Source organism: Parambassis ranga, chromosome 20, assembly GCF_900634625.1.
Source record: "Parambassis ranga chromosome 20, fParRan2.1, whole genome shotgun sequence".
NCBI lineage: Eukaryota > Metazoa > Chordata > Actinopteri > Ambassidae > Parambassis > Parambassis ranga.
The window spans coordinates 3,191,145-3,213,024 of NC_041040.1; the positions used below are offsets into that span (position 1 = coordinate 3,191,145).

The 21,880-nt window shown below is 40.7% G+C and overlaps 1 protein-coding gene across 7 annotated transcripts in view; it reads right to left on the reverse strand.

Moving 5' to 3' along the window:
* The window catches only part of LOC114452823 (NLR family CARD domain-containing protein 3-like), a 1,046,161-nt gene that overhangs the window by 95,471 nt on the left and 928,810 nt on the right, over window positions 1-21,880 (reverse strand). The window contains exons 12-13 of one of the 7 annotated variants that reach the window (XM_028432277.1): window positions 17,424-17,525; window positions 16,229-16,330 (exon numbers count right to left, since the gene is read on the reverse strand). The exons of 4 other annotated variants lie outside the window; for them this stretch is intronic. In XM_028432277.1, the coding sequence (XP_028288078.1) occupies window positions 16,229-16,330; window positions 17,424-17,525 (204 nt within the window). Of the gene's footprint in view, window positions 1-3,680; window positions 3,820-4,317; window positions 4,492-16,228; window positions 16,331-17,417; window positions 17,526-21,880 lie in introns of those variants that run through there. 2 more of the 7 variants (XM_028432282.1, XM_028432281.1) reach the window with 2 other exon arrangements.

Sequence of the window (21,880 nt, forward strand, 5' to 3'; positions counted from 1 at the left end):
GTTTTTAATTCATTTCTTCTTCATTGTATTGGTTATTTATTTCCTTGATTAAAAGCTTTTCCCAGGTACAAACCAAACACAGGGCAGAGCTGAATCAGTAAGTAAATGTTTTCTTTAATGAAAATCATCTTTTGAGCTTTGATCTAACATCATAAGAAATATTTATTAAGTTATTAATAACATTTGAAATCTATTCACATTACTGATTAAAAACCCTCAGCATCATGATATGAACACATTAACGTCAGTAAACTCAACACGACGTCACATGATTGTGTCATGAGGCTGTGATGTTTATTTTGTGTACATGTTGTTCATCAGGAAAATATTGATGAGGTTTATTTTGAAAACCAAAGTTTAAAGGAATCACATCTCTTCTCACAGACTGATCATCCAGGCTCCAACATCTCACTGCTTCCTCTGAATGGTCCAGACCCTGTCCTGTCTGTTGTGACTGTGTTAAATACCTGTGAGTCTGGAGAAGTCATGGGGTCTGTAACAAACGCGCTTCTGCAGTAGAGGCTACCGGCTGATGTCCAATGTTTGTTTGACGTGTATTTGAATGAATGAAACAGTATTCTATCTTGCTGTAAAATAATATCGGTTTATTAACTCGTAACTTAGATTAAATAAATTAAAGTTTCAACTTCATAACAACAAAATAATACCGTTCACAAAGCAATCTTCATACAGTCAAAAAACTGTTTGCTTCCCCATTCATCAGCACCGGATGCTTTAATTTTCCCCACTTAAATCACCTGTGGCAGCCTGTGGCACTGCCATGGGTGCCACCCCTTTAGCGCCCCCTAATGCCTCTGACACCTATTTACAATTACTCAAACATATGGCTCTTACAGTTGTTAAGGGTTAAGTTCAGATGGACCCACATGCAGACCAGTCCAAACAAAAGGAAACACTATTTTCAAAATAATACAGGAAATCCAACAAAACAATGAGGGCCATGATGGAGGCTGCAGGACTTAATGATCCTCTCATACACTACAAGGTGTCAGAGTTACATATTTGTGGCTCTTTTTGAAATAAAGCTGAATTAATAGATTTTTAAAATGAGTTTTATTTTGTTGGAGTCCTGCACTTTAAGACCTTTGTAGATTCCCTCAGTAGAATTTTAGTGTCCTGTATGTTCCTGAGCCTTGTTACCATAATGCTACCTGCTAACACAGACTGCTAGCCCATAAATCAGCTTTCTGTTGGCAAATTACATCAGAGAGCAGACGTGGAATCATCATGTCAGGAATTGTGCAGTTCAGATAATAGTGCCTTACAGAAGAGAGGGTGTGTTAATGTTCAGAGTGTTATTTATGGTATTTGTTGTTAAAATTGAATTTATTGTTCAGAATGATATTGTCGTGTCCTTTGTGTAGCTGCAGAGCTGCTGAATGAACTGTGCTTCATCACCGTGTTGTTTTTATGGTTTTTAACTTATTCAGCTCTTCTTCATTTGAAATGTTTTTTAAATTCATTTTTAATTTGTTTTTTACTGTGTAACAGGAAATGTGCTGCTGTGAGCGGTAGATCAAATATCATCCAAAAAGAACTACAAATAATTTATTTTAAAAGTTAGTATTTTTGTATTTTAAAAACTATAAGGGGTCATCTGTACTGTTTATTGTTACACTGCTCCTCTCTGAGATGTGTTGATGTGTGCAGCAGGACAAAGTAGAAACTCTGGAGTCAATGTAACATACAAGTGTCCTGTGGTCAGCTGAGTAAAAGCTGAGGTGAATGATGTCTTGAAGTAAACGTTTACAGTCAAGTCAAATGTTGACACGCTTTGTTTTTACTTTTACATTAAAGGTTCTGTGAAGTTAAAGGTGTTTTGTTTTTAATTCATACATATTTAGTTTTTGATGGCGTGCTGTAACAGGTACATCTGTCCAGCAGGTGGCGTGATGTCCTCAAATACTACTACTACTAATCCTCAAAGACTGTAAATAAGCTTCATGAGTTAACCCCCTTCAGTCTGAGCTCATTAAACATCATGTAGCTGTGGAGCTCCATTCATTCCTCTATAGCTGAACTGCAACATCAGCACAGTGTTTCTGAAAATGACAGTGTATTTACACACATGGCAGAGCTGCCTGACTCCATCACAGAAACACACACAGCCTCAGTCTGAACCAACACATCCAACACTTTGTGCTGTACGAAGCCTCAGACATGTGACTCTCTTCACAGAGTCACCTGCAGTCCTTTGTTCAGACTCATGTTAAGCTCTTACATCTGTGCTGTCCCACTTTACTCTGGACATCACAACATTTTTCTGTCATGATCATCCCTGCTGCTCTCAGACTGTCTGCAGCAGTGACCTGTTTCTGTGCTTTCAGAGCAGCAGAAGCCCATCAGACCCCCAGCTGCTTCAGGCACATGGAGACCAGTCACATGGTGCAGTACACACTGCAGACATGAAGTCCAGCATTCTGATCCTGATCCACCCTGAACTATAAGGAAAAGGAACTCAGGGAGTTGAACTACCAGCTCAGTGTTAATGATCATTTGAGGTTCTACCCAGTTCAAAAACAACATTCTGTACATGCAGCTTCAGTGTAAAGTAAAACATGTTTCTATATAAACAGAAAGAGAAATGTTAAAGGCAAGCGCTGATCCTCCAATCAGGAGGGACTATACACCTGTGAGCTCACTGATGAAGAGGAGACCATCACAACAAACACCTTTGTGAGGATAGAGAGGAATACAGGTAGAACAAATGACATGACATCAAATGCACCATGAGGCGTTCAGGGACACACTAACAGACTGACTGGGTTTATTACAGAAAACAATGTTGGAGCCATTGTTGGGGTGGGTGCAGCCATTTGTGTATCAGCAGTCATCTGCCTGGTGTTGAGACGGAGGCTTAAACAAGGTAACAGCTGTTTTCACTGTAAATGATCCACTGATCATTTTAAACATGTCTGTTCCTCATATGAACAATAAACAATGACCTCCATGTGAACTCACTGCTGCTCTGTATGAAGTCTGAACATTTGACATGATGCTGTCAGTCAGACTGAAATGAAGGATGATGATGTCATCAGGAAAAAGACTTTTAGAAACATGAGTCTGAATGTTGTTCCTGTTTGTTTACAGGTCAGAAGGAAGGAAGGAATCCTCAGAACTCTGATCTGATCTGATGTTTGGAGCCAATGAAGACATTACAGCTCAGTGATGAAGTTAAAAGCTTTGAATGTCCTCATGCTGTGTAAAGTCACAAAGCACTTTGATCTTATTAAATCATATTTGACCAGATATTAAAACTCTAAAATATCAAAATAAAAGCTTTAAATGCCTGTAATCATGTACATATTACTTTGGGGTCATTTACAGTTTCTGTCAGAAATGTTGATAAATTGTTCATTTTCAGGATTTATTGAACTGATCACAGATGTTAGCTTCATGATCAATCAATAGATAGACAGAACCAGCAGCTGATCAGATGAGTCCAAACCCAAAGAGACCCTGAGAGAACAACCATGACAGACTGACAGAGTTCAAGATGGAAGCAGGATCAGAGCAGAAGACACCTGAAGACCTCCTTCAAGTTCTGAACGTCTCTTCAACGTGGACGGACTCTGCAGCTGCTCTTCAAGGAGAAACATCCACCTTTAAGTGAAGCAGTTCAGTGAAGACGAGCTGTCAGACTGACAGAGCAGAGAGAGCTCCACCTTTACTGAGACAGTCTGACTGCTGCCAGAGACCATCTGAGGAGGAGGAGGAGGATGATGATGATGATGATGATGACGATGATCTCCCTGTGTGGATCATCAGGACACACTCTGTCTTCTTCATTCCCTCCACCTGTAGAGAGAGTGAGTGTGGAGGTGAGTGAGTGTTGACAGAGACTCCCTCCATCAGCAGCATCATCCAGTATAAAGAGCAGCAGGACTTCAGTCCTGTTCAGAGCAGCAGTGCAGCAGCTGCTTCCTTCCAGCTCTCATGTTAACGTGTTGGAGTGAACACACTGAGCTCCGAGCTCACAGAGCTGCAGACTTTTAGCATCAAGTCTGTGTCCTCTGCAGGTTTCACTCACAGTGGAGACAGACTGCTGAGTCATCAACACAGACTTTACTGAGGACGTCCTGCTGTCCCATTTAAAGACAGAGTCTCTGTGTGCTGATGGACGTCTCATCTGTCTCTGACAGAGAGACATGGAGGTCACCATTCTCACAGCATCACTGAGGAAAGCAGCCAATCAGAAGGCAGCAGCTTCACAGGAAACACTGGATCTGTGATACTGACTGTGTTTAGTACAAAACAGCTGAAAGCAGCACAGACTGACTCCACCCCTCTACTGACCTCACAGTCTGCAGGCTGCAGTCTGGATTCTGCACAAGATCCAGCAGCTGCTTCACTCCTGAATCCTGCAGGTCGTTTCCACCTATGTCCAGATATGTCAGACGGGAGGGGTTGGACGTCAGAGCTGAGGCCAGAGAAGCACAGCTGATCTCTGACAGACTGCAGCCCCACAATCTGAATAAAGAATAACAGATGAAATGATTGATAATCAATCAGATGAGTTTCAATGATCAGATGAACATTATTGTGTCCAAACAGCCTTTAAGGTTAACTGACTTTAAACAGAGGACATTTTCTACATATTAACAAACACTTGTTTTTATGACAGCAGAGTACATTTAAAACAGGAGCACCAAAAACATGAACAAAAGAACATTTACAGCTTTAAATGTTTTAACCTTTTTTAAAAGTAAACTTCAGACCTACCTTTTTACCCAGGCTTTTACTTCATTATGATACATTCTTAACTATTTAGCTCTAGCCGATCTATGTTTTTATCATTTTATTATGTGGTTTGAACCCATCAGATTTTAGGAATGCTTTTATTTATTTATTTACTTTTAGCTCATTTTAAGTTGCATGGTTTTATTGTTTGCTAGACTATGTTCTAAGCTGAAGGAATTCTGGACATCAATATTTTACATTTTAAATGAGGCTTTCCACTTGGACTTCCAACCCAATAATAGCCATGTTTGGCGTTCAAAGAAGAGACGCTGCAGTAGAGAGAATGTGATCGCTTTTTCAACCCTTACAGCACGTAGGAGAATACTCATGGAATGGAAATGAGGAAACCCTCCAAAGGCATCTGTGTGGCTTTCAGATACAATGATGTATTTAAAACTGGAGAAGATCAAATATTTCCTTAAAGCAGGGGTTCTCAAAGTTTCGATAGCTGAGGGAAAATTTATGAAGCAACATTGGACTGAGGGCCGCCAAAGAAAAAAAATGAAAAAAGAAGAAAAAAAATACACGTGTAATAATTTTAATGACCCAGTTGCATCTCTACTGTTTACATTTGTTGGTCTGTATCCAGTAATGTGCAATAAACACATATGGGGCTAAACCTGAGAAACATGATGCACAAAAAACTCCCCGGGGATTAGTTTCAAACTTCATGAGAAACGAGTGTGTAGAACTCCTCATACAGCTCCACTGCAGCACACACAGCGCCACACACACACACACATACAGGTTTTGATGCTGTTTCGCTGCTAATCATCGTCAGAAGCAGCAGTTGAGGTGAACATGTATGAAGCAGAGATATTTGGGAAAACAGGCAAAGCCATGAAAATACCAACCAGCAGCAACATCGTCCTCCTCCATGTCCAACATGTTTGTTTACCTAAACTGCTGCTGTTCAGCGTCTCCAAAAGTCTCCAAAACCTGTTTGTGTGTGTGACAGTGATGTGCGCTGAGAGCCGTGTGAAGAGTTTTACACACATTCCTGCTTCAGAACGTCCTCTGTCTATTCTCACTAACAACTCCCCTGATACCTGTGCTCAGCGGTGCAACAATGAAAAGCGTCCCATGTGAAACAATTTACCACCGCGCTGAGTTCCAGACAGTTTAAACCGGTGGTGTCGGTATATGAAAAATTCATATCATAACACACATTCACATAATTCACTGTGGGCCGCCATTGGCTCCAACACCCAAAAATGTAACAAAAACGGGCCCTCTACTGTCTTACTGTGAAATCTAACAACACTGTGTTCCCAGTAATTAGGTGGCATGAAATGAAGAAGAACAGTGTAGTCAGCAAAAAACTTGGTCATAAAAAATGAGCCCCTGTTTATGACATTACTTTTGTTGATTGGTATTATTATTAATAATATTATAATTATTAATTTTTTATACCCATTCTCCTCGCACAAATGTTGGGGGGGGGGGGTGAAGTGTAACTGCTGGTTATATTGTTCATGTTGTATTCTACTATGAGATCTTAAAATAATAAAAATACTTGGAAAAAATAGACATATAACAGTATCAGACAGAGAACTGACCCCAGAGTCTGCAGTCTGCAATCTGGACTCTGCAGAAAACCACACAGCTGCTCCACTCCTGAATCCTGCAGGTTGTTCCTGCTCACGTCCAGCTGTGTCAGAAGGGAGGGGTTGGACTTCAGAGCTGAGACCAGAGAAGCACAGCTGATCTCTGACAGACTGCACCAACTCAATCTGAATAAAGAATAACAGATGAAATGATTGATAATCAATCAGATGAGTTTCAATGATCAGATGAACATTATTGTGTCCAAACAGCCTTTAAGGTTAACTGACTTTAAACAGAGGACATTTTCTACATATTAACAAACACTTGTTTTTATGGCAGCAGAGTACATTTAAAACAGGAGCACCAAAAACATGAACAAAAGTACATTTACAGCTTTAAATGTTTTAACCTTTTTAAAAGTAAACTTAAGACCTACCTTTTTACCCAGGCTTTTACTTCATTATGATACATTCTTAACTATTTAGCTCTAGCCGATCTATGTTTTTATCATTTTATTATGTGGTTTGAACCCATCAGATTTTAGGAATGCTTTTATTTATTTATTTACTTTTAGCTCATTTTAAGTTGCATGGTTTTATTGTTGCTAGACTATTTGATTTTTATGTATTTCTCTGGTGTGTATCTCCATTTCCTCAGTGTCTCCTCACATTGCAAACCTTACAAGTAATGATGGCGTCTCCTTGGTCCGGATCTTTTTATCCTGTTTTTATTTTGTTTTTAATTGAAGCAGAAGTGTGTATGGGTGCGGGTGTGGGTGTGCTTGGTATACAGTATATTTTTGGTGTGTGTGTCTGGGGGTCTTATTTTATTGTTGTAAAGCACTTTGTGTTACAGTGTACTGTATGAAAGGTGCTATATAAATAAAGTTTGGTTTGATTTATGAATAGAAGCTCTGAGTATTTAAACACACATGTTCTAAGCTGAAGGAATTCTGGACATCAATATTTTACATTTTAAATGAGGCTTTCCACTTGGACTTCCAACCCAATAATAGCCATGTTTGGCGTTCAAAGAAGAGACGCTGCAGTAGAGAGAATGTGATCGCTTTTTCAACCCTTACAGCACGTAGGAGAATACTCATGGAATGGAAATGAGGAAACCCTCCAAAGGCATCTGTGTGGCTTTCAGATACAATGATGTATTTAAAACTGGAGAAGATCAAATATTTCCTTAAAGCAGGGGTTCTCAACGTTTCCATAGCTGAGGGAAAATTTATGAAGCAACATTGGACTGAGGGCCGCCAAAGAAAAAAATGAAAAAAGAAGAAAAAAATACACGTGTAATAATTTTAATGACCCAGTTGCATCTCTACTGTTTACATTTGTTGGTCTGTATCCAGTAATGTGCAATAAACACATATGGGGCTAAACCTGAGAAACATGATGCACAAAAAACTCCCCGGGGATTAGAGCTGGGCGGTATGACCAAAATTCTATATCATAGTATTTTTATATTATTATAACGGTTTCCGGTATTTGATGTTTTTTCCCCTCGTGCATGACGTGTTAACTGCACTGATTGTGAGAAGAATTACTGCAGTAGAGTGGTTACTCTATTCCACAGTCATGAGAACTGTACAAAAAACACACATTAGTATAAAATGTAACACAGCAGGGCTGTGGGTTATTATTTAATATCCAGTAGTATCGTGATTACTTGAGGCTTTTTCCTCAATTACGATTAAAGAACGATCATTTTTATTGTTTTAAAAATTATTATAAATAATTGGGGGGGGGGGGTAGTCAGACTAGATGAAGGAGGCGGAGTGCCGTGACTTCAGCTTGTTAAAGACTCCACGAGGACAGAGAAATCTGTTCGTGTTCCTGAGGTGGCAGAAATAAGAACAAGATCGTTTGGACCGGACTTTTCAAACTTCATGAGAAACGAGTGTGTAGAACTCCTCATACAGCTCCACTGCAGCACACACAGCGCCACACACACACACAGGTTTTGATGCTGTTTCTCTGCTAATCATCGTCAGAAGCAGCAGTTGAGGTGAACATGTATGAAGCAGAGATATTTGGGAAAACAGGCAAAGCCATGAAAATACCAACCAGCAGCAACATCGTCCTCCTCCATGTCCAACATGTTTGTTTACCTAAACTGCTGCTGTTCAGCGTCTCCAAAAGTCTCCAAAACCTGTTTGTGTGTGTGACAGTGATGTGCGCTGAGAGCCGTGTGAAGAGTTTTACACACATTCCTGCTTCAGAACGTCCTCTGTCTATTCTCACTAACAACTCCACTGATACCTGTGCTCAGCGGTGCAACAATGAAAAGCGTCCCATGTGAAACAATTTACCACTGCGCTGAGTTCCAGACAGTTTAAACCGGTGGTGTCAGTATATGAAAAATTCATATCATAACACACATTCACATAATTCACTGCGGGCCGCCATTGGCTCCAACACCCAAAAATGTAACAAAAACGGGCCCTCTACTGTCTTACTGTGAAATCTAACAACACTGCGTTCCCAGTAATTAGGTGGCATGAAATGAAGAAGAACAGTGTAGTCAGCAAAAACTTGGTCATAAAAAATGAGCCCCTGTTTATGACATTACTTTTGTGTTGATTGGTATTATTATTAATAATATTATAATTATTAATTTTTTATACCCATTCTCCTCACACAAATGTTGGGGGGGTGTTGAAGTGTAACTGCTGGTTATATTGTTCATGTTGTATTCTACTATGAGATCTTAAAATAATAAAATACTTGGAAAAAACAGACATATAACAGTATCAGACAGAGAACTGACCTCAGAGTCTGCAGTCTGCAATCTGGACTCTGCAGAAAACCACACAGCTGCTTCAATCCTGAACCCTGCAGGTTGCTGTTTCCTCTCAGCTCCAGCTCTCTCAGAAGGGAGGGGTTGGACTTCAGAGCTGAGACCAGAGAAGCACAGCTGATCTCTGACAGACTGCACCAACTCAATCTGAATAAAGAATAACAGATGAAATGATTGATAATCAATCAGATGAGTTTCAATGATCAGATGAACATTATTGTGTCCAAACAGCCTTTAAGGTTAACTGACTTTAAACAGAGGACATTTTCTACATATTAACAAACACTTGTTTTTATGACAGCAGAGTACATTTAAAACAGGAGCACCAAAAACATGAACAAAAGTACATTTACAGCTTTAAATGTTTTAACCTTTTTAAAAGTAAACTTCAGACCTACCTTTTTACCCAGGCTTTTACTTCATTATGATACATTCTTAACTATTTAGCTCTAGCCGATCTATGTTTTTATCATTTTATTATGTGGTTTGAACCCATCAGATTTTAGGAATGCTTTTATTTATTTATTTACTTTTAGCTCATTTTAAGTTGCATGGTTTTATTGTTGCTAGACTATTTGATTTTTATGGATTTCTCTGGTGTGTATCTCCATTTCCTCAGTGTCTCCTCACATTGCAAACCTTACAAGTAATGATGGCGTCTCCTTGGTCCGGATCTTTTGATCCTGTTTTTATTTTGTTTTTAATTGAAGTAGAAGTGTGTATGGGTGCGGGTGTGGGTGTGCTTGGTATACAGTATATTTTTGGTGTGTGTGTCTGGGGGTCTTATTTTATTGTTGTAAAGCACTTTGTGTTACAGTATACTGTATGAAAGGTGCTATATAAATAAAGTTTAGTTTGATTTATGAATAGAAGCTCTGAGTATTAAACACACATGTTCTAAGCTGAAGGAATTCTGGACATCAATATTTTACATTTTAAATGAGGCTTTCGACTTGGACTTCCAACCCAATAATAGCCATGTTTGGCGTTCAAAGAAGAGACGCTGCAGTAGAGAGAATGTGATCGCTTTTTCAACCCTTACAGCACGTAGGAGAATACTCATGGAATGGAAATGAGGAAACCCTCCAAAGGCATCTGTGTGGCTTTCAGATACAATGATGTATTTAAAACTGGAGAAGATCAAATATTTCCTTACAGCAGGGGTTCTCAAAGTTTCGATAGCTGAGGGAAAATTTATGAAGCAACATTGGACTGAGGGCCGCCAAAGAAAAAAATGAAAAAAGAAGAAAAAAAATACACGTGTAATAATTTTAATGACCCAGTTGCATCTCTACTGTTTACATTTGTTGGTCTGTATCCAGTAATGTGCAATAAACACATATGGGGCTAAACCTGAGAAACACGATGCACAAAAAACTCCCCGGGGATTAGAGCTGGGCGGTATGACCAAAATTCTATATCACAGTATTTTTATATTATTATAACGGTTTCCGGTATTTGATGTTTTTTCCCCTCGTGCATGACGTGTTAACTGCACTGATTGTGAGAAGAATTACTGCAGTAGAGTGGTTACTCTATTCCACAGTCATGAGAACTGTACAAAAAAACACACATTAGTATAAAATGTAACACAGCAGGGCTGTGGGTTATTATTTAATATCCAGTAGTATCGTGATTACTTGAGGCTTTTTCCTCCATTACGATTAAAGGACGATCATTTTTATTGTTTTAAAAATTATTATTATAATTCTTCTTCTTATTATTATTATTATTATTATTATTATTATTAGTCATACTAGATGAAGGAGGCGGAGTGCCGTGACTTCAGCTTGTTAAAGACTCCACGAGGACAGAGAAATCTGTTCGTGTTCCTGAGGTGGCAGAAATAAGAACAAGATCGTTTGGACCGGACTTTTCAAACCGCTGGTGTCGGTATATGAAAATTGATTGGGTTGATTGGTATTATTATTAATGATATTATAATCATTAACTTTTTATACCCATTCTCCTCCTCAGCTGCAGTGCACAGAAACTATCTCTGACATGTAAACCAGAGGAAGTGAGTGAGCACAATAACAAAACACATTCACTGACTGGAAGGAGCAGAAACGACTGGTTACATGATCCTTGAAGAACAACACATAATCTGAACTGTATGTACACTAACATGTACGACACACTCACTCATATGCAGCACAAGAAGATTCATATTACTGTATTACAATATGGACCAAAGCTTTATGGATGGAAGCTCTGTGAGTTTTACAACAGTATCAGACAGAGAACTGACCTCAGAGTCTGCAGTCTGCAATCTGGACTCTGCAGAAAACCACACAGCTGCTCCACTCCTGAATCCCGCACGTCGTTTCCATCTATCTCCAGCTCTGTCAGATGGGAGGGGTTGGACTTCAGAGCTGAGACCAGAGAAGCACAGCTGATCTCTGACAGTCTGCAGTGATACAATCTGAATAAAGAATAACAGATGAAATGATTGATAATCAATCAGATGTGATCAGTTTCAATGGTCAGATCTAAATGTGTGTCCTCATCAACATGTCAGCAACATTCACACCTGTTCATGTCAACACAGATCAATAACCTGCTGCTGACCTCAGTCAGTCTGTCATTACAGGATCAATATCAGATCACACATGTTGGAGCACAAACTGTTCATCATTTCATTCCAACCACTGTTTTCAGCAGAAAGTGTCACAGACAGAATAATTGGAGGCTAGAAGAAGAAGCTGAATGACAGAAACCTCAACAGCTGAGAGGAAGAGGAGGCAGAAATGGAGACAATGTCATGACCCTGTGTGTTGTCTTCTGTTTAACCCCTTTTATTGTTATTTGCCCACATCATTCTGTCTGGGACAACACTTTATCCTCCTCCTGAACACAAGAGCCCTTCAGGAATGTGTGCTCAGTCCGGCTCTTTTTATCCAACAAATGCACTTTATTCAAATATCCCACACAACTGCTGCTATACACTATTTTTATACATCTACATGCTATTCTTATTTCCATTCATTGCCATTTACCTGTCGGATTGGAGGTCATCCAGTCCTTTCATAGACAAACATGTTCATGTCTGTTTTTATAGAACATTTGATTGTACTTAAAAATTATTGAACATTTACAAGTGGTCCATCCACGGAAGCAGACTGAGGGTTTTAGTCTGTATCTGGTAACATTGGAGTCAGATTATCAGCAGATTATAATGAACCTGTGAACACCAGACTGGAGCTGATCTGTCATCAGACCACCGAGGACTGAGGGGACACCTGCTGATATGAAGGACCGTGATGCTCCTTCATTTAAACTGTCTGTGCTCCCTGTTCTGTCTCTCAGTCCTGACAGGTGCTCTGTGCAGTCTGAGAAAAACAGGACCTCCATTCTTCATAAACCTGATCATAAATAATGACAGAGAACTGACCTCAGAGTCTGCAGTCTGCAGTGAGGACTCTGCAGTCCAGAACACAGCTGCTCCACTCCTGAATCCTGCAGGTTGTTCCTTCTCAGATCCAGTTCTGTCAGATGGGAGGGGTTGGACTTCAGAGCTGAGGCCACGACTTCCCAGTGAGTCTCTGAGAGTCCACAGTCATGAAGTCTGTGATGACAGAAACATCAGAAAACATGTTATTATGAAAGAGGACACTTTATATGGACTTCATCTGAAGACAGCTGGACACGTCCTGTTGGACATGTTGCTCTGCACATCAGTGGCTCAGCTCATCTGATCTGACTGTGTTTGACATGAAACAATAATCCTCATCAGACTGTTAATCTGTGCTGTAATCTGCAGATGAAGGCAGAGAACATGGAGTTTCATTCAGGCCTCCATGCTGTCCACAGTCTGTCAGTGAGATCTGACCCACGTCTGAGTCCACAGAGTCACCATGAGGACGTCTTCATCAGAGACACATTCTGAGTGTTCTTACTGAGCGGCTGCTGCAGCTACAGTTACACACTGATGTCAACAATGATCAGATTTGTATAGAAACACACAAACAGAAGATCATCTGTCAAATGGAACAATGATTAGAAACAACAAGAAAACTTCTTCATTCATTTAACAGCTTTAAACAGAAACAGCTGAAAAATCCATGTTTTCACAGCTGAAGAACATCTGAGACAAAAACACAGCTGACATGTTCCAATGAACACTTGGACCTCTGAAGAACCACACAGTGTGGATCTGTGAAGACCTGAACCACTAATCTACACTGATTCACACTCATCATCACATCTGGACTCACCGAGCCTTCCTGCAGTTCCTCACAGCTGGAATCAGTCTCCGTCGTCCCTCCATTGTTGTGTTGTACTTCTCCAGGTCCAGCTCCTCCAGAACCTCCTCTGACATCTGCAGCATGTAGGCCAGAGCTGAACAGTGGATCTCAGAGAGTTCCTTCTCTGATCTGGTCTTTGACTTCATGAACTCTTGGATCTCCTGATGGACTGAGAGGTCCTTCATCTCCATCAGACAGTGGAAGATGTTGATGCTTCTGTCAGGAGAGATTTTACCAGTGTTCGTCTCCTTCAGGTTGTTGATGACTGTCTGGATGGTTCCTGGGCTGGTCTCTGTCTGACCCAGCAGGCCTCCTAAGAGTCTCTGGTTGGACTGCAGAGAGAGGCCATGAAGGAAGCGAACAAACAGGTCCAGGTGTCCATTTTTACTTTTGAGGGATTTTAACATGACACTCTCAAGGAAGTTGTCCAGTGAAAACTGATCATGTTGAATAGTCATGCCATATTCCTTCATGCCACGATCATCAGCATCCTCAGAGTCAGTATCCTTCTCTTCATCAGAATCCAGCAGATCCTCGTAGGCACCGCTGTCTTTATCATAATAGTATTCCTCGTCGTTATCTAGAGATGAGATCAAGTAGTCTCCCAGGAACCCTCTCAGCAGCTCAGTGTTCCTGTTGGTGTAACAGTGGAACATGTAGACTGCAGCCAGAAACTCCTGAATGCTCAGATGAACAAAGCAGTAGACTGTTTTCTGGAAGATCACACTCTCTCTTTTGAAGATCTGTGTACAAACTCCTGAGAACACCGAGGCCTCTGTGACATCCAGACCACACTGCTCCAGGTCTTCTTGGTAGAACATGATGTTTCCTTTCTCCAGATGTTCAAAGGCCAGCCTCCCCAGCTTCAGAAGAACTTCCCTGTCAGCCTCCGTCAGCTCCTGAGGACTGGTCTCATGTCCCTCATGGTACTTGTGCTTCTTCCTGATGGTCTGGACCAGCAGGAAGTGTGAGTACATGTCAGTCAGGGTCTTGGGCAGCTCTCCTCTCTGCTCTGTATTCAGCATGTGCTCCAGAACTGTAGCAGTGATCCAGCAGAAGACTGGGACTGCACACATGATGTGGAGGCTCCTGGAGGTCTGGATGTGGGAGAGGATTCTGCTGGAAAGCTCTTCATCACTGAACCTCCTCTTGAAGTACTCCTCCTTCTGGGCGTCAGTGAAGCCTCGTACTTCTGTCAGCCTGTCCACACATGCAGGAGGGATCTGATTGGCTGCTGCAGGGCGGGAAGTTATCCAGACCAGAGCCGAGGGAAGCAGGTTCCCCTGGATGAGATTTGTGAGCAGCACGTGGACCGATGACGTCTGTGTGACATCAGACAGCCGCTGACTGCTGCTGAAGTCCAGAGAAAGTCTGCTTTCATCCAGGCCGTCAAAGATGAACAAAGGTTTACAGACAGCGAGCTGCTCTGCTGTGACCTTCTGTAATGTTGGATGGAAGACATGGAGCAGCGTCAGAAGACTGTGCTGCTCATCTCTGATCAAGTTCAGCTCCCTGAAGGAAAGCAGAACCACCACACTGACATCTTGGTTCTCTGAGCCCTCGGCCCAGTCCAGACTGAACTTCTGCACTGAGAAGGTTTTTCCGACGCCAGCGACGCCGTTCGTCAGAACCACTCTGATGGCCGTCTGTTGATCAGCTGAGGCTTTGAAGATGTCCTGGCACCTGATTGGAGTCTCATGGAGGGTCTCCATCTTGGAAGCTGTCTCCAGCTGCCTGACCTCATGTTGGGTCTGGACCTCTTCGCTCTGTCCCTCTGTGATGTAGAGCTCAGTGTAGACCCTGTTGAGGAGGGTTCCACTTCCTGTTTCATCAGTTCCTTCAGTCACATGTTCACATCTCCTCCTCAGACTGACCTTATGTTCCTCTAAAACCTGCTGCAGACCAACATCTGCTGAAAGACAAGGACCACAATGAGACATCTTTCATGTCTGTACAACACAACACAACCACAAGTCCAGTTTCAGAAAAGAGTCCCTCAGCAGACACATGTCCAGTCTTACTTTGTCTGCTTCTGGATCTTTGTCCACACTGGGGACAGGAGGACTCTCCTGATGAAGCAGACCGGTCCCAGTATGAGCTGATGCACTGTCTGCAGAACCAGTGTCCACAGCTGGTAGAGACTGGATCCTTCAGGACGTCCAGACTCAAAGCACAGCAGGACAGGTCCTCACAGACGTTGCTCCTCTTCCTCTCTCTGTGGAGACATGTCTTCATCAGTAAAATTATTTCTGGTTGTTATAAAAACATCAGAAAGTGTCGAGCAGCTCAGACGCTCTCAGAGAAACAGGAAGTCATGAACATGAATGAGCTGCTGTCTGTAACCACTGAGATCTTCCTGCAGGTTTCTGTGAACACACAGTGAAAGTCTCTCTGCTGCAGCTGAGACCAGATCAGATTCTAAATGAGGTCTGAATACTTTGAGTTCATCAGGATCATCATGTGGACATGAATGAAGACAAACTGCACCAGTAACATCATCACCGTCCATCAGGACCCTTCAGAAACTCTCTTACTTTGGTCTTGATGGTCGTCATCGTGCCTTGCATAATGACAATAAAGATTCTTCCAGCATCCAACAGCAGTATTTTCCCCACCTATGCACCTATGTACAGTCTATTCTGTACATGCACAAAATAGACTGTATGCCCTTATGCATGCTGGGCTGTCTGTTCCAATGTTGCTGTGTTTGTGTGTATGTAGTAGTAGTGTGAATGATCGAAGGAGTGAGAGCTCTTACCGTTAATACAAGAGCTTTAAACAACACACAAGTTTTTTTTTTTCAACAAACCGAACAGAAGTGATTCACATGAGACACATACACGACTCCGCAGCAGGTCTCTTACCTTGGATCTGATGATCCAGGTTCAGCACTGAAGAGTGGAGGAAGAAGATCTTTGGACCAGTCACTCCTCATAGACTCACAGGTGGATCCTGGTCCTCTGTGTCTGCAAACACAAATGTTTCTGTTCACATGGATCAATCAGTGAAGTCTCTCTGAACACATGAAGGACTGATCATCTGATGATCAGATGGTTCAATAACAGTCCTCTTCTTTAAGCCCTGACTCTGAACCTCTATGACAGGCTTCACCAAATGCCGGACCGAATGATGGTTGTGTCCGGATCCGTGACCAATTTGATAAATTCACACGAACAGATCATTTTACAGAGTATTTTTTCTGACTGTCACGGGGCCAGATGGCAGACACTGCTACTCCTGATGAGCAGAGAGGGAGAGACGGGGATGACAGAGAAATATATTTATTTATTTTATTTATTTTTTATTTTTACGCCCATCAAGCAGTTCAAACCGAGTGTGTCTCATATGCTCTGTGGCATTAATGAAAAGTGGCAACTACGAAACAAAGCACAGCACTTTTGAGCAAAGTTATCTCCTGAAATCCAAGCTGAATGAATCTTAACTAAAGGTATGGTAGATTTTGGGGCATAATAAAACATACTCTTAGTGATGGGACAGTGCATCAACGCTGTTGCTGACCACAAAATCAGAAATATTAGCAGGTGATTGCAGCTTGATGCAGCTATTCAGAGTGCACCATGTCTGTCTTTGGTCATTGATGAGTCTACAGATGTTACTGATAATGCCCAGCTTTTGGTGTATGAGAGGCCTTCAATTGTTTAGACTGGGACCTCTTTAAAAGAGAAACAAGGGTTATTCGGCTCTGTTTGCACTTTTTTAATTGTTTTATTCTGAAGGTTCTGTTTTCTTTAATCTGAATTAAAGGCCTCAAATGTATTTGTCTGGGACTATTTTAATTTATGGTAAACGAGCTCGCTGTGCACCCAGTTAAACATTTCCTGCATTGAAAATTTACAATAAATATTGTTGAACCATATGAAAATGGGGACATGGGGAAGGCTGTAAGACACAAGTTGGACATCGGTTCTGACCTTTTACTTGGAGAAATTTGAATAACTGGTCCTCAGTGACATTTAATTCAATACCCCTGCTCTGTAACATCAGGGACAGAAGAGATTCACATGAGACACATACAGGACTCAGCAGCAGGACTCTTACCTTGGATCTGATGATCCAGGTTCAGCACTGAAGAGTGGAGGAGGAAGATCTTTGGACCGGTCACTCCTCATAGACTCACATATGGATCCGGGTCCTCTGTGTCTGCAAACACAAATGGGGTTGGTGGTTCGATCTATGTTTTTATCATTTTATTATGTGGTTTGAACCCATCAGATTTTAGGAATGCTTTTATTTATTTATTTACTTTTAGCTCATTTTAAGTTGCATGGTTTTATTGTTGCTAGACTATTTGATTTTTATGGATTTCTCTGGTGTGTATCTCCATTTCCTCAGTGTCTCCTCACATTGCAAACCTTACAAGTAATGATGGCGTCTCCTTGGTCCGGATCTTTTTATCCTGTTTTTATTTGTTTTTAATTGAAGTAGAAGTGTGTATGGGTGCGGGTGTGGGTGTGCTTGGTATACAGTATATTTTTGGTGTGTGTGTCTGGGGGTCTTATTTTATTGTTGTAAAGCACTTTGTGTTACAGTATACTGTATGAAAGGTGCTATATAAATAAAGTTTGGTTTGATTTATGAATAGAAGCTCTGAGTATTTAAACACACATGTTCTAAGCTGAAGGAATTCTGGACATCAATATTTTACATTTTAAATGAGGCTTTCCACTTGGACTTCCAACCCAATAATAGCCATGTTTGGCGTTCAAAGAAGAGACGCTGCAGTAGAGAGAATGTGATCGCTTTTTCAACCCTTACAGCACGTAGGAGAATACTCATGGAATGGAAATGAGGAAACCCTCCAAAGGCATCTGTGTGGCTTTCAGATACAATGATGTATTTAAAACTGGAGAAGATCAAATATTTCCTTACAGCAGGGGTTCTCAAAGTTTCGATAGCTGAGGGAAAATTTATGAAGCAACATTGGACTGAGGGCCGCCACAGAAAAAAAATGAAAAAAGAAGAAAAAAAATACACATGTAATAATTTTAATGACCCAGTTGCATCTCTACTGTTTACATTTGTTGGTCTGTATCCAGTAATGTGCAATAAACACATATGGGGCTAAACCTGAGAAACATGATGCACAAAAAACTCCCCGGGGATTAGAGCTGGGCGGTATGACCAAAATTCTATATCATAGTATTTTTATATTATTATAACAGTTTCCGGTATTTGATGTTTTTTCCCCTCGTGCATGACGTGTTAACTGCACTGATTGTGAGAAGAATTACTGCAGTAGAGTGGTTACTCTATTCCACAGTCATGAGAACTGTACAAAAAAACACACATTAGTATAAAATGTAACACAGCAGGGCTGTGGGTTATTATTTAATATCCAGTAGTATCGTGATTACTTGAGGCTTTTTCCTCAATTATGATAAAAGAACGATCATTTTTATTGTTTTAAAAATTATTATTATATTATAATTATTATTATTATTATTATAATGGGGGGTAGTCAGACTAGATGAAGGAGGCGGAGTGCCGTGACTTCAGCTTGTTAAAGACTCCACGAGGACAGAGAAATCTGTTCGTGTTCCTGAGGTGGCAGAAATAAGAACAAGATCGTTTGGACCGGACTTTTCAAACTTCATGAGAAACGAGTGTGTAGAACTCCTCATACAGCTCCACTGCAGCACACGCAGCGCCACACACACACACACATACAGGTTTTGATGCTGTTTCACTGCTAATCATCGTCAGAAGCAGCAGTTGAGGTGAACATGTATGAAGCAGAGATATTTGGGAAAATGGGCAAAGCCATGAAAATACCAACCAGCAGCAACATCGTCCTCCTCCATGTCCAACATGTTTGTTTACCTAAACTGCTGCTGTTCAGCGTCTCCAAAAGTCTCCAAAACCTGTTTGTGTGTGTGACAGTGATGTGCGCTGAGAGCCGTGTGAAGAGTTTTACACACATTCCTGCTTCAGAACGTCCTCTGTCTATTCTCACTAACAACTCCACTGATACCTGTGCTCAGCGGTGCAACAATGAAAAGCGTCCCATGTGAAACAATTTACCACCGCGCTGAGGTCCAGACAGTTTAAACCGGTGGTGTCGGTATATGAAAAATTCATATCATAACACACATTCACATAATTCACTGCGGGCCGCCATTGGCTCCAACACCCAAAAATGTAACAAAAACGGGCCCTCTACTGTCTTACTGTGAAATCTAACAACACTGCGTTCCCAGTAATTAGGTGGCATGAAATGAAGAAGAACAGTGTAGTCAGCAAAAAACTTGGCCATAAAAAATGAGCCCCTGTTTATGACATTACTTTTGTGTTGATTGGTATTATTATTAATAATATTATAATTATTAATTTTTTATACCCATTCTCCTCGCACAAATGTTGGGGGGGGGTTGAAGTGTAACTGCTAGTTATATTGTTCATGTTGTATTCTACTATGAGATCTTAAAATAATAAAAACACTTGGAAAAAATAGACATATAACAGTATCAGACAGAGAACGGACCTCAGAGTCTGCAGTCTGCAATCTGGACTCTGCAGAAAACCACACAGCTGCTTCACTCCTGAATCCTGCAGCTTGTGGTTCCAGCTCAGGTCCAGCTCTGTCAGATGGGAGGGGTTGGACTTCAGAGCTGAGGCCAGAGAAGCACAGCTGATCTCTGACAGACTGCAGTTCTTCAATCTGAATAAAGAATAACAGATGAAATGATTGATAATCAATCAGATGAGTTTCAATGATCAGATGAACATTATTGTGTCCAAACAGCCTTTAAGGTTAACTGACTTTAAACAGAGGACATTTTCTACATATTAACAAACACTTGTTTTTATGACAGCAGAGTACATTTAAAACAGGAGCACCAAAAACATGAACAAAAGAACATTTACAGCTTTAAATGTTTTAACCTTTTTAAAAGTAAACTTAAGACCTACCTTTTTACCCAGGCTTTTACTTCATTATGATACATTCTTAACTATTTAGCTCTAGCCGATCTATGTTTTTATCATTTTATTATGTGGTTTGAACCCATCAGATTTTAGGAATGCTTTTATTTATTTATTTACTTTTAGCTCATTTTAAGTTGCATGGTTTTATTGTTTGCTAGACTATTTGATTTTCATGGATTTCTCTGGTGTGTATCTCCATTTCCTCAGTGTCTCCTCACATTGCAAACCTTACAAGTAATGATGGCGTCTCCTTGGTCCGGATCTTTTTATCCTGTTTTTATTTTGTTTTTAATTGAAGTAGAAGTGTGTATGGGTGCGGGTGTGGGTGTGCTTGGTATACAGTATATTTTTGGTGTGTGTGTCTGGGGGTCTTATTTTATTGTTGTAAAGCACTTTGTGTTACAGTATACTGTATGAAAGGTGCTATATAAATAAAGTTTGGTTTGATTTATGAATAGAAGCTCTGAGTATTTAAACACACATGTTCTAAGCTGAAGGAATTCTGGACATCAATATTTTACATTTTAAATGAGGCTTTCCACTTGGACTTCCAACCCAATAATAGCCATGTTTGGCGTTCAAAGAAGAGACGCTGCAGTAGAGAGAATGTGATCGCTTTTTCAACCCTTACAGCACGTAGGAGAATACTCATGGAATGGAAATGAGGAAACCCTCCAAAGGCATCTGTGTGGCTTTCAGATACAATGATGTATTTAAAACTGGAGAAGATCAAATATTTCCTTAAAGCAGGGGTTCTCAAAGTTTCGATAGCTGAGGGAAAATTTATGAAGCAACATTGGACTGAGGGCCGCCAAAGAAAAACAATGAAAAAAGAAGAAAAAAAATACACGTGTAATAATTTTAATGACCCAGTTGCATCTCTACTGTTTACATTTGTTGGTCTGTATCCAGTAATGTGCAATAAACACATATGGGGCTAAACCTGAGAAACATGATGCACAAAAAACTCCCCGGGGATTAGAGCTGGGCGGTATGACCAAAATTCTATATCATAGCATTTTTATATTATTATAACGGTTTCTGGTATTTGATGTTTTTTCCCCTCGTGCATGACGTGTTAACTGCACTGATTGTGAGAAGAATTACTGCAGTAGAGTGGTTACTCTATTCCACAGTCATGAGAACTGTACAAAAAAACACACATTAGTATAAAATGTAACACAGCACGGCTGTGGGTTATTATTTAATATCCAGTAGTATCGTGATTACTTGAGGCTTTTTCCTCAATTATGATTAAAGAACGATCATTTTTATTGTTTTAAAAATTATTATAAATAATTGGGGGGGGGGGGGGGTAGTCAGACTAGATGAAGGAGGCGGAGTGCCGTGACTTCAGCTTGTTAAAGACTCCACGAGGACAGAGAAATCTGTTCGTGTTCCTGAGGTGGCAGAAATAAGAACAAGATCGTTTGGACCGGACTTTTCAAACTTCATGAGAAACGAGTGTGTAGAACTCCTCATACAGCTCCACTGCAGCACACGCAGCGCCACACACACACACACACATACAGGTTTTGATGCTGTTTCACTGCTAATCATCGTCAGAAGCA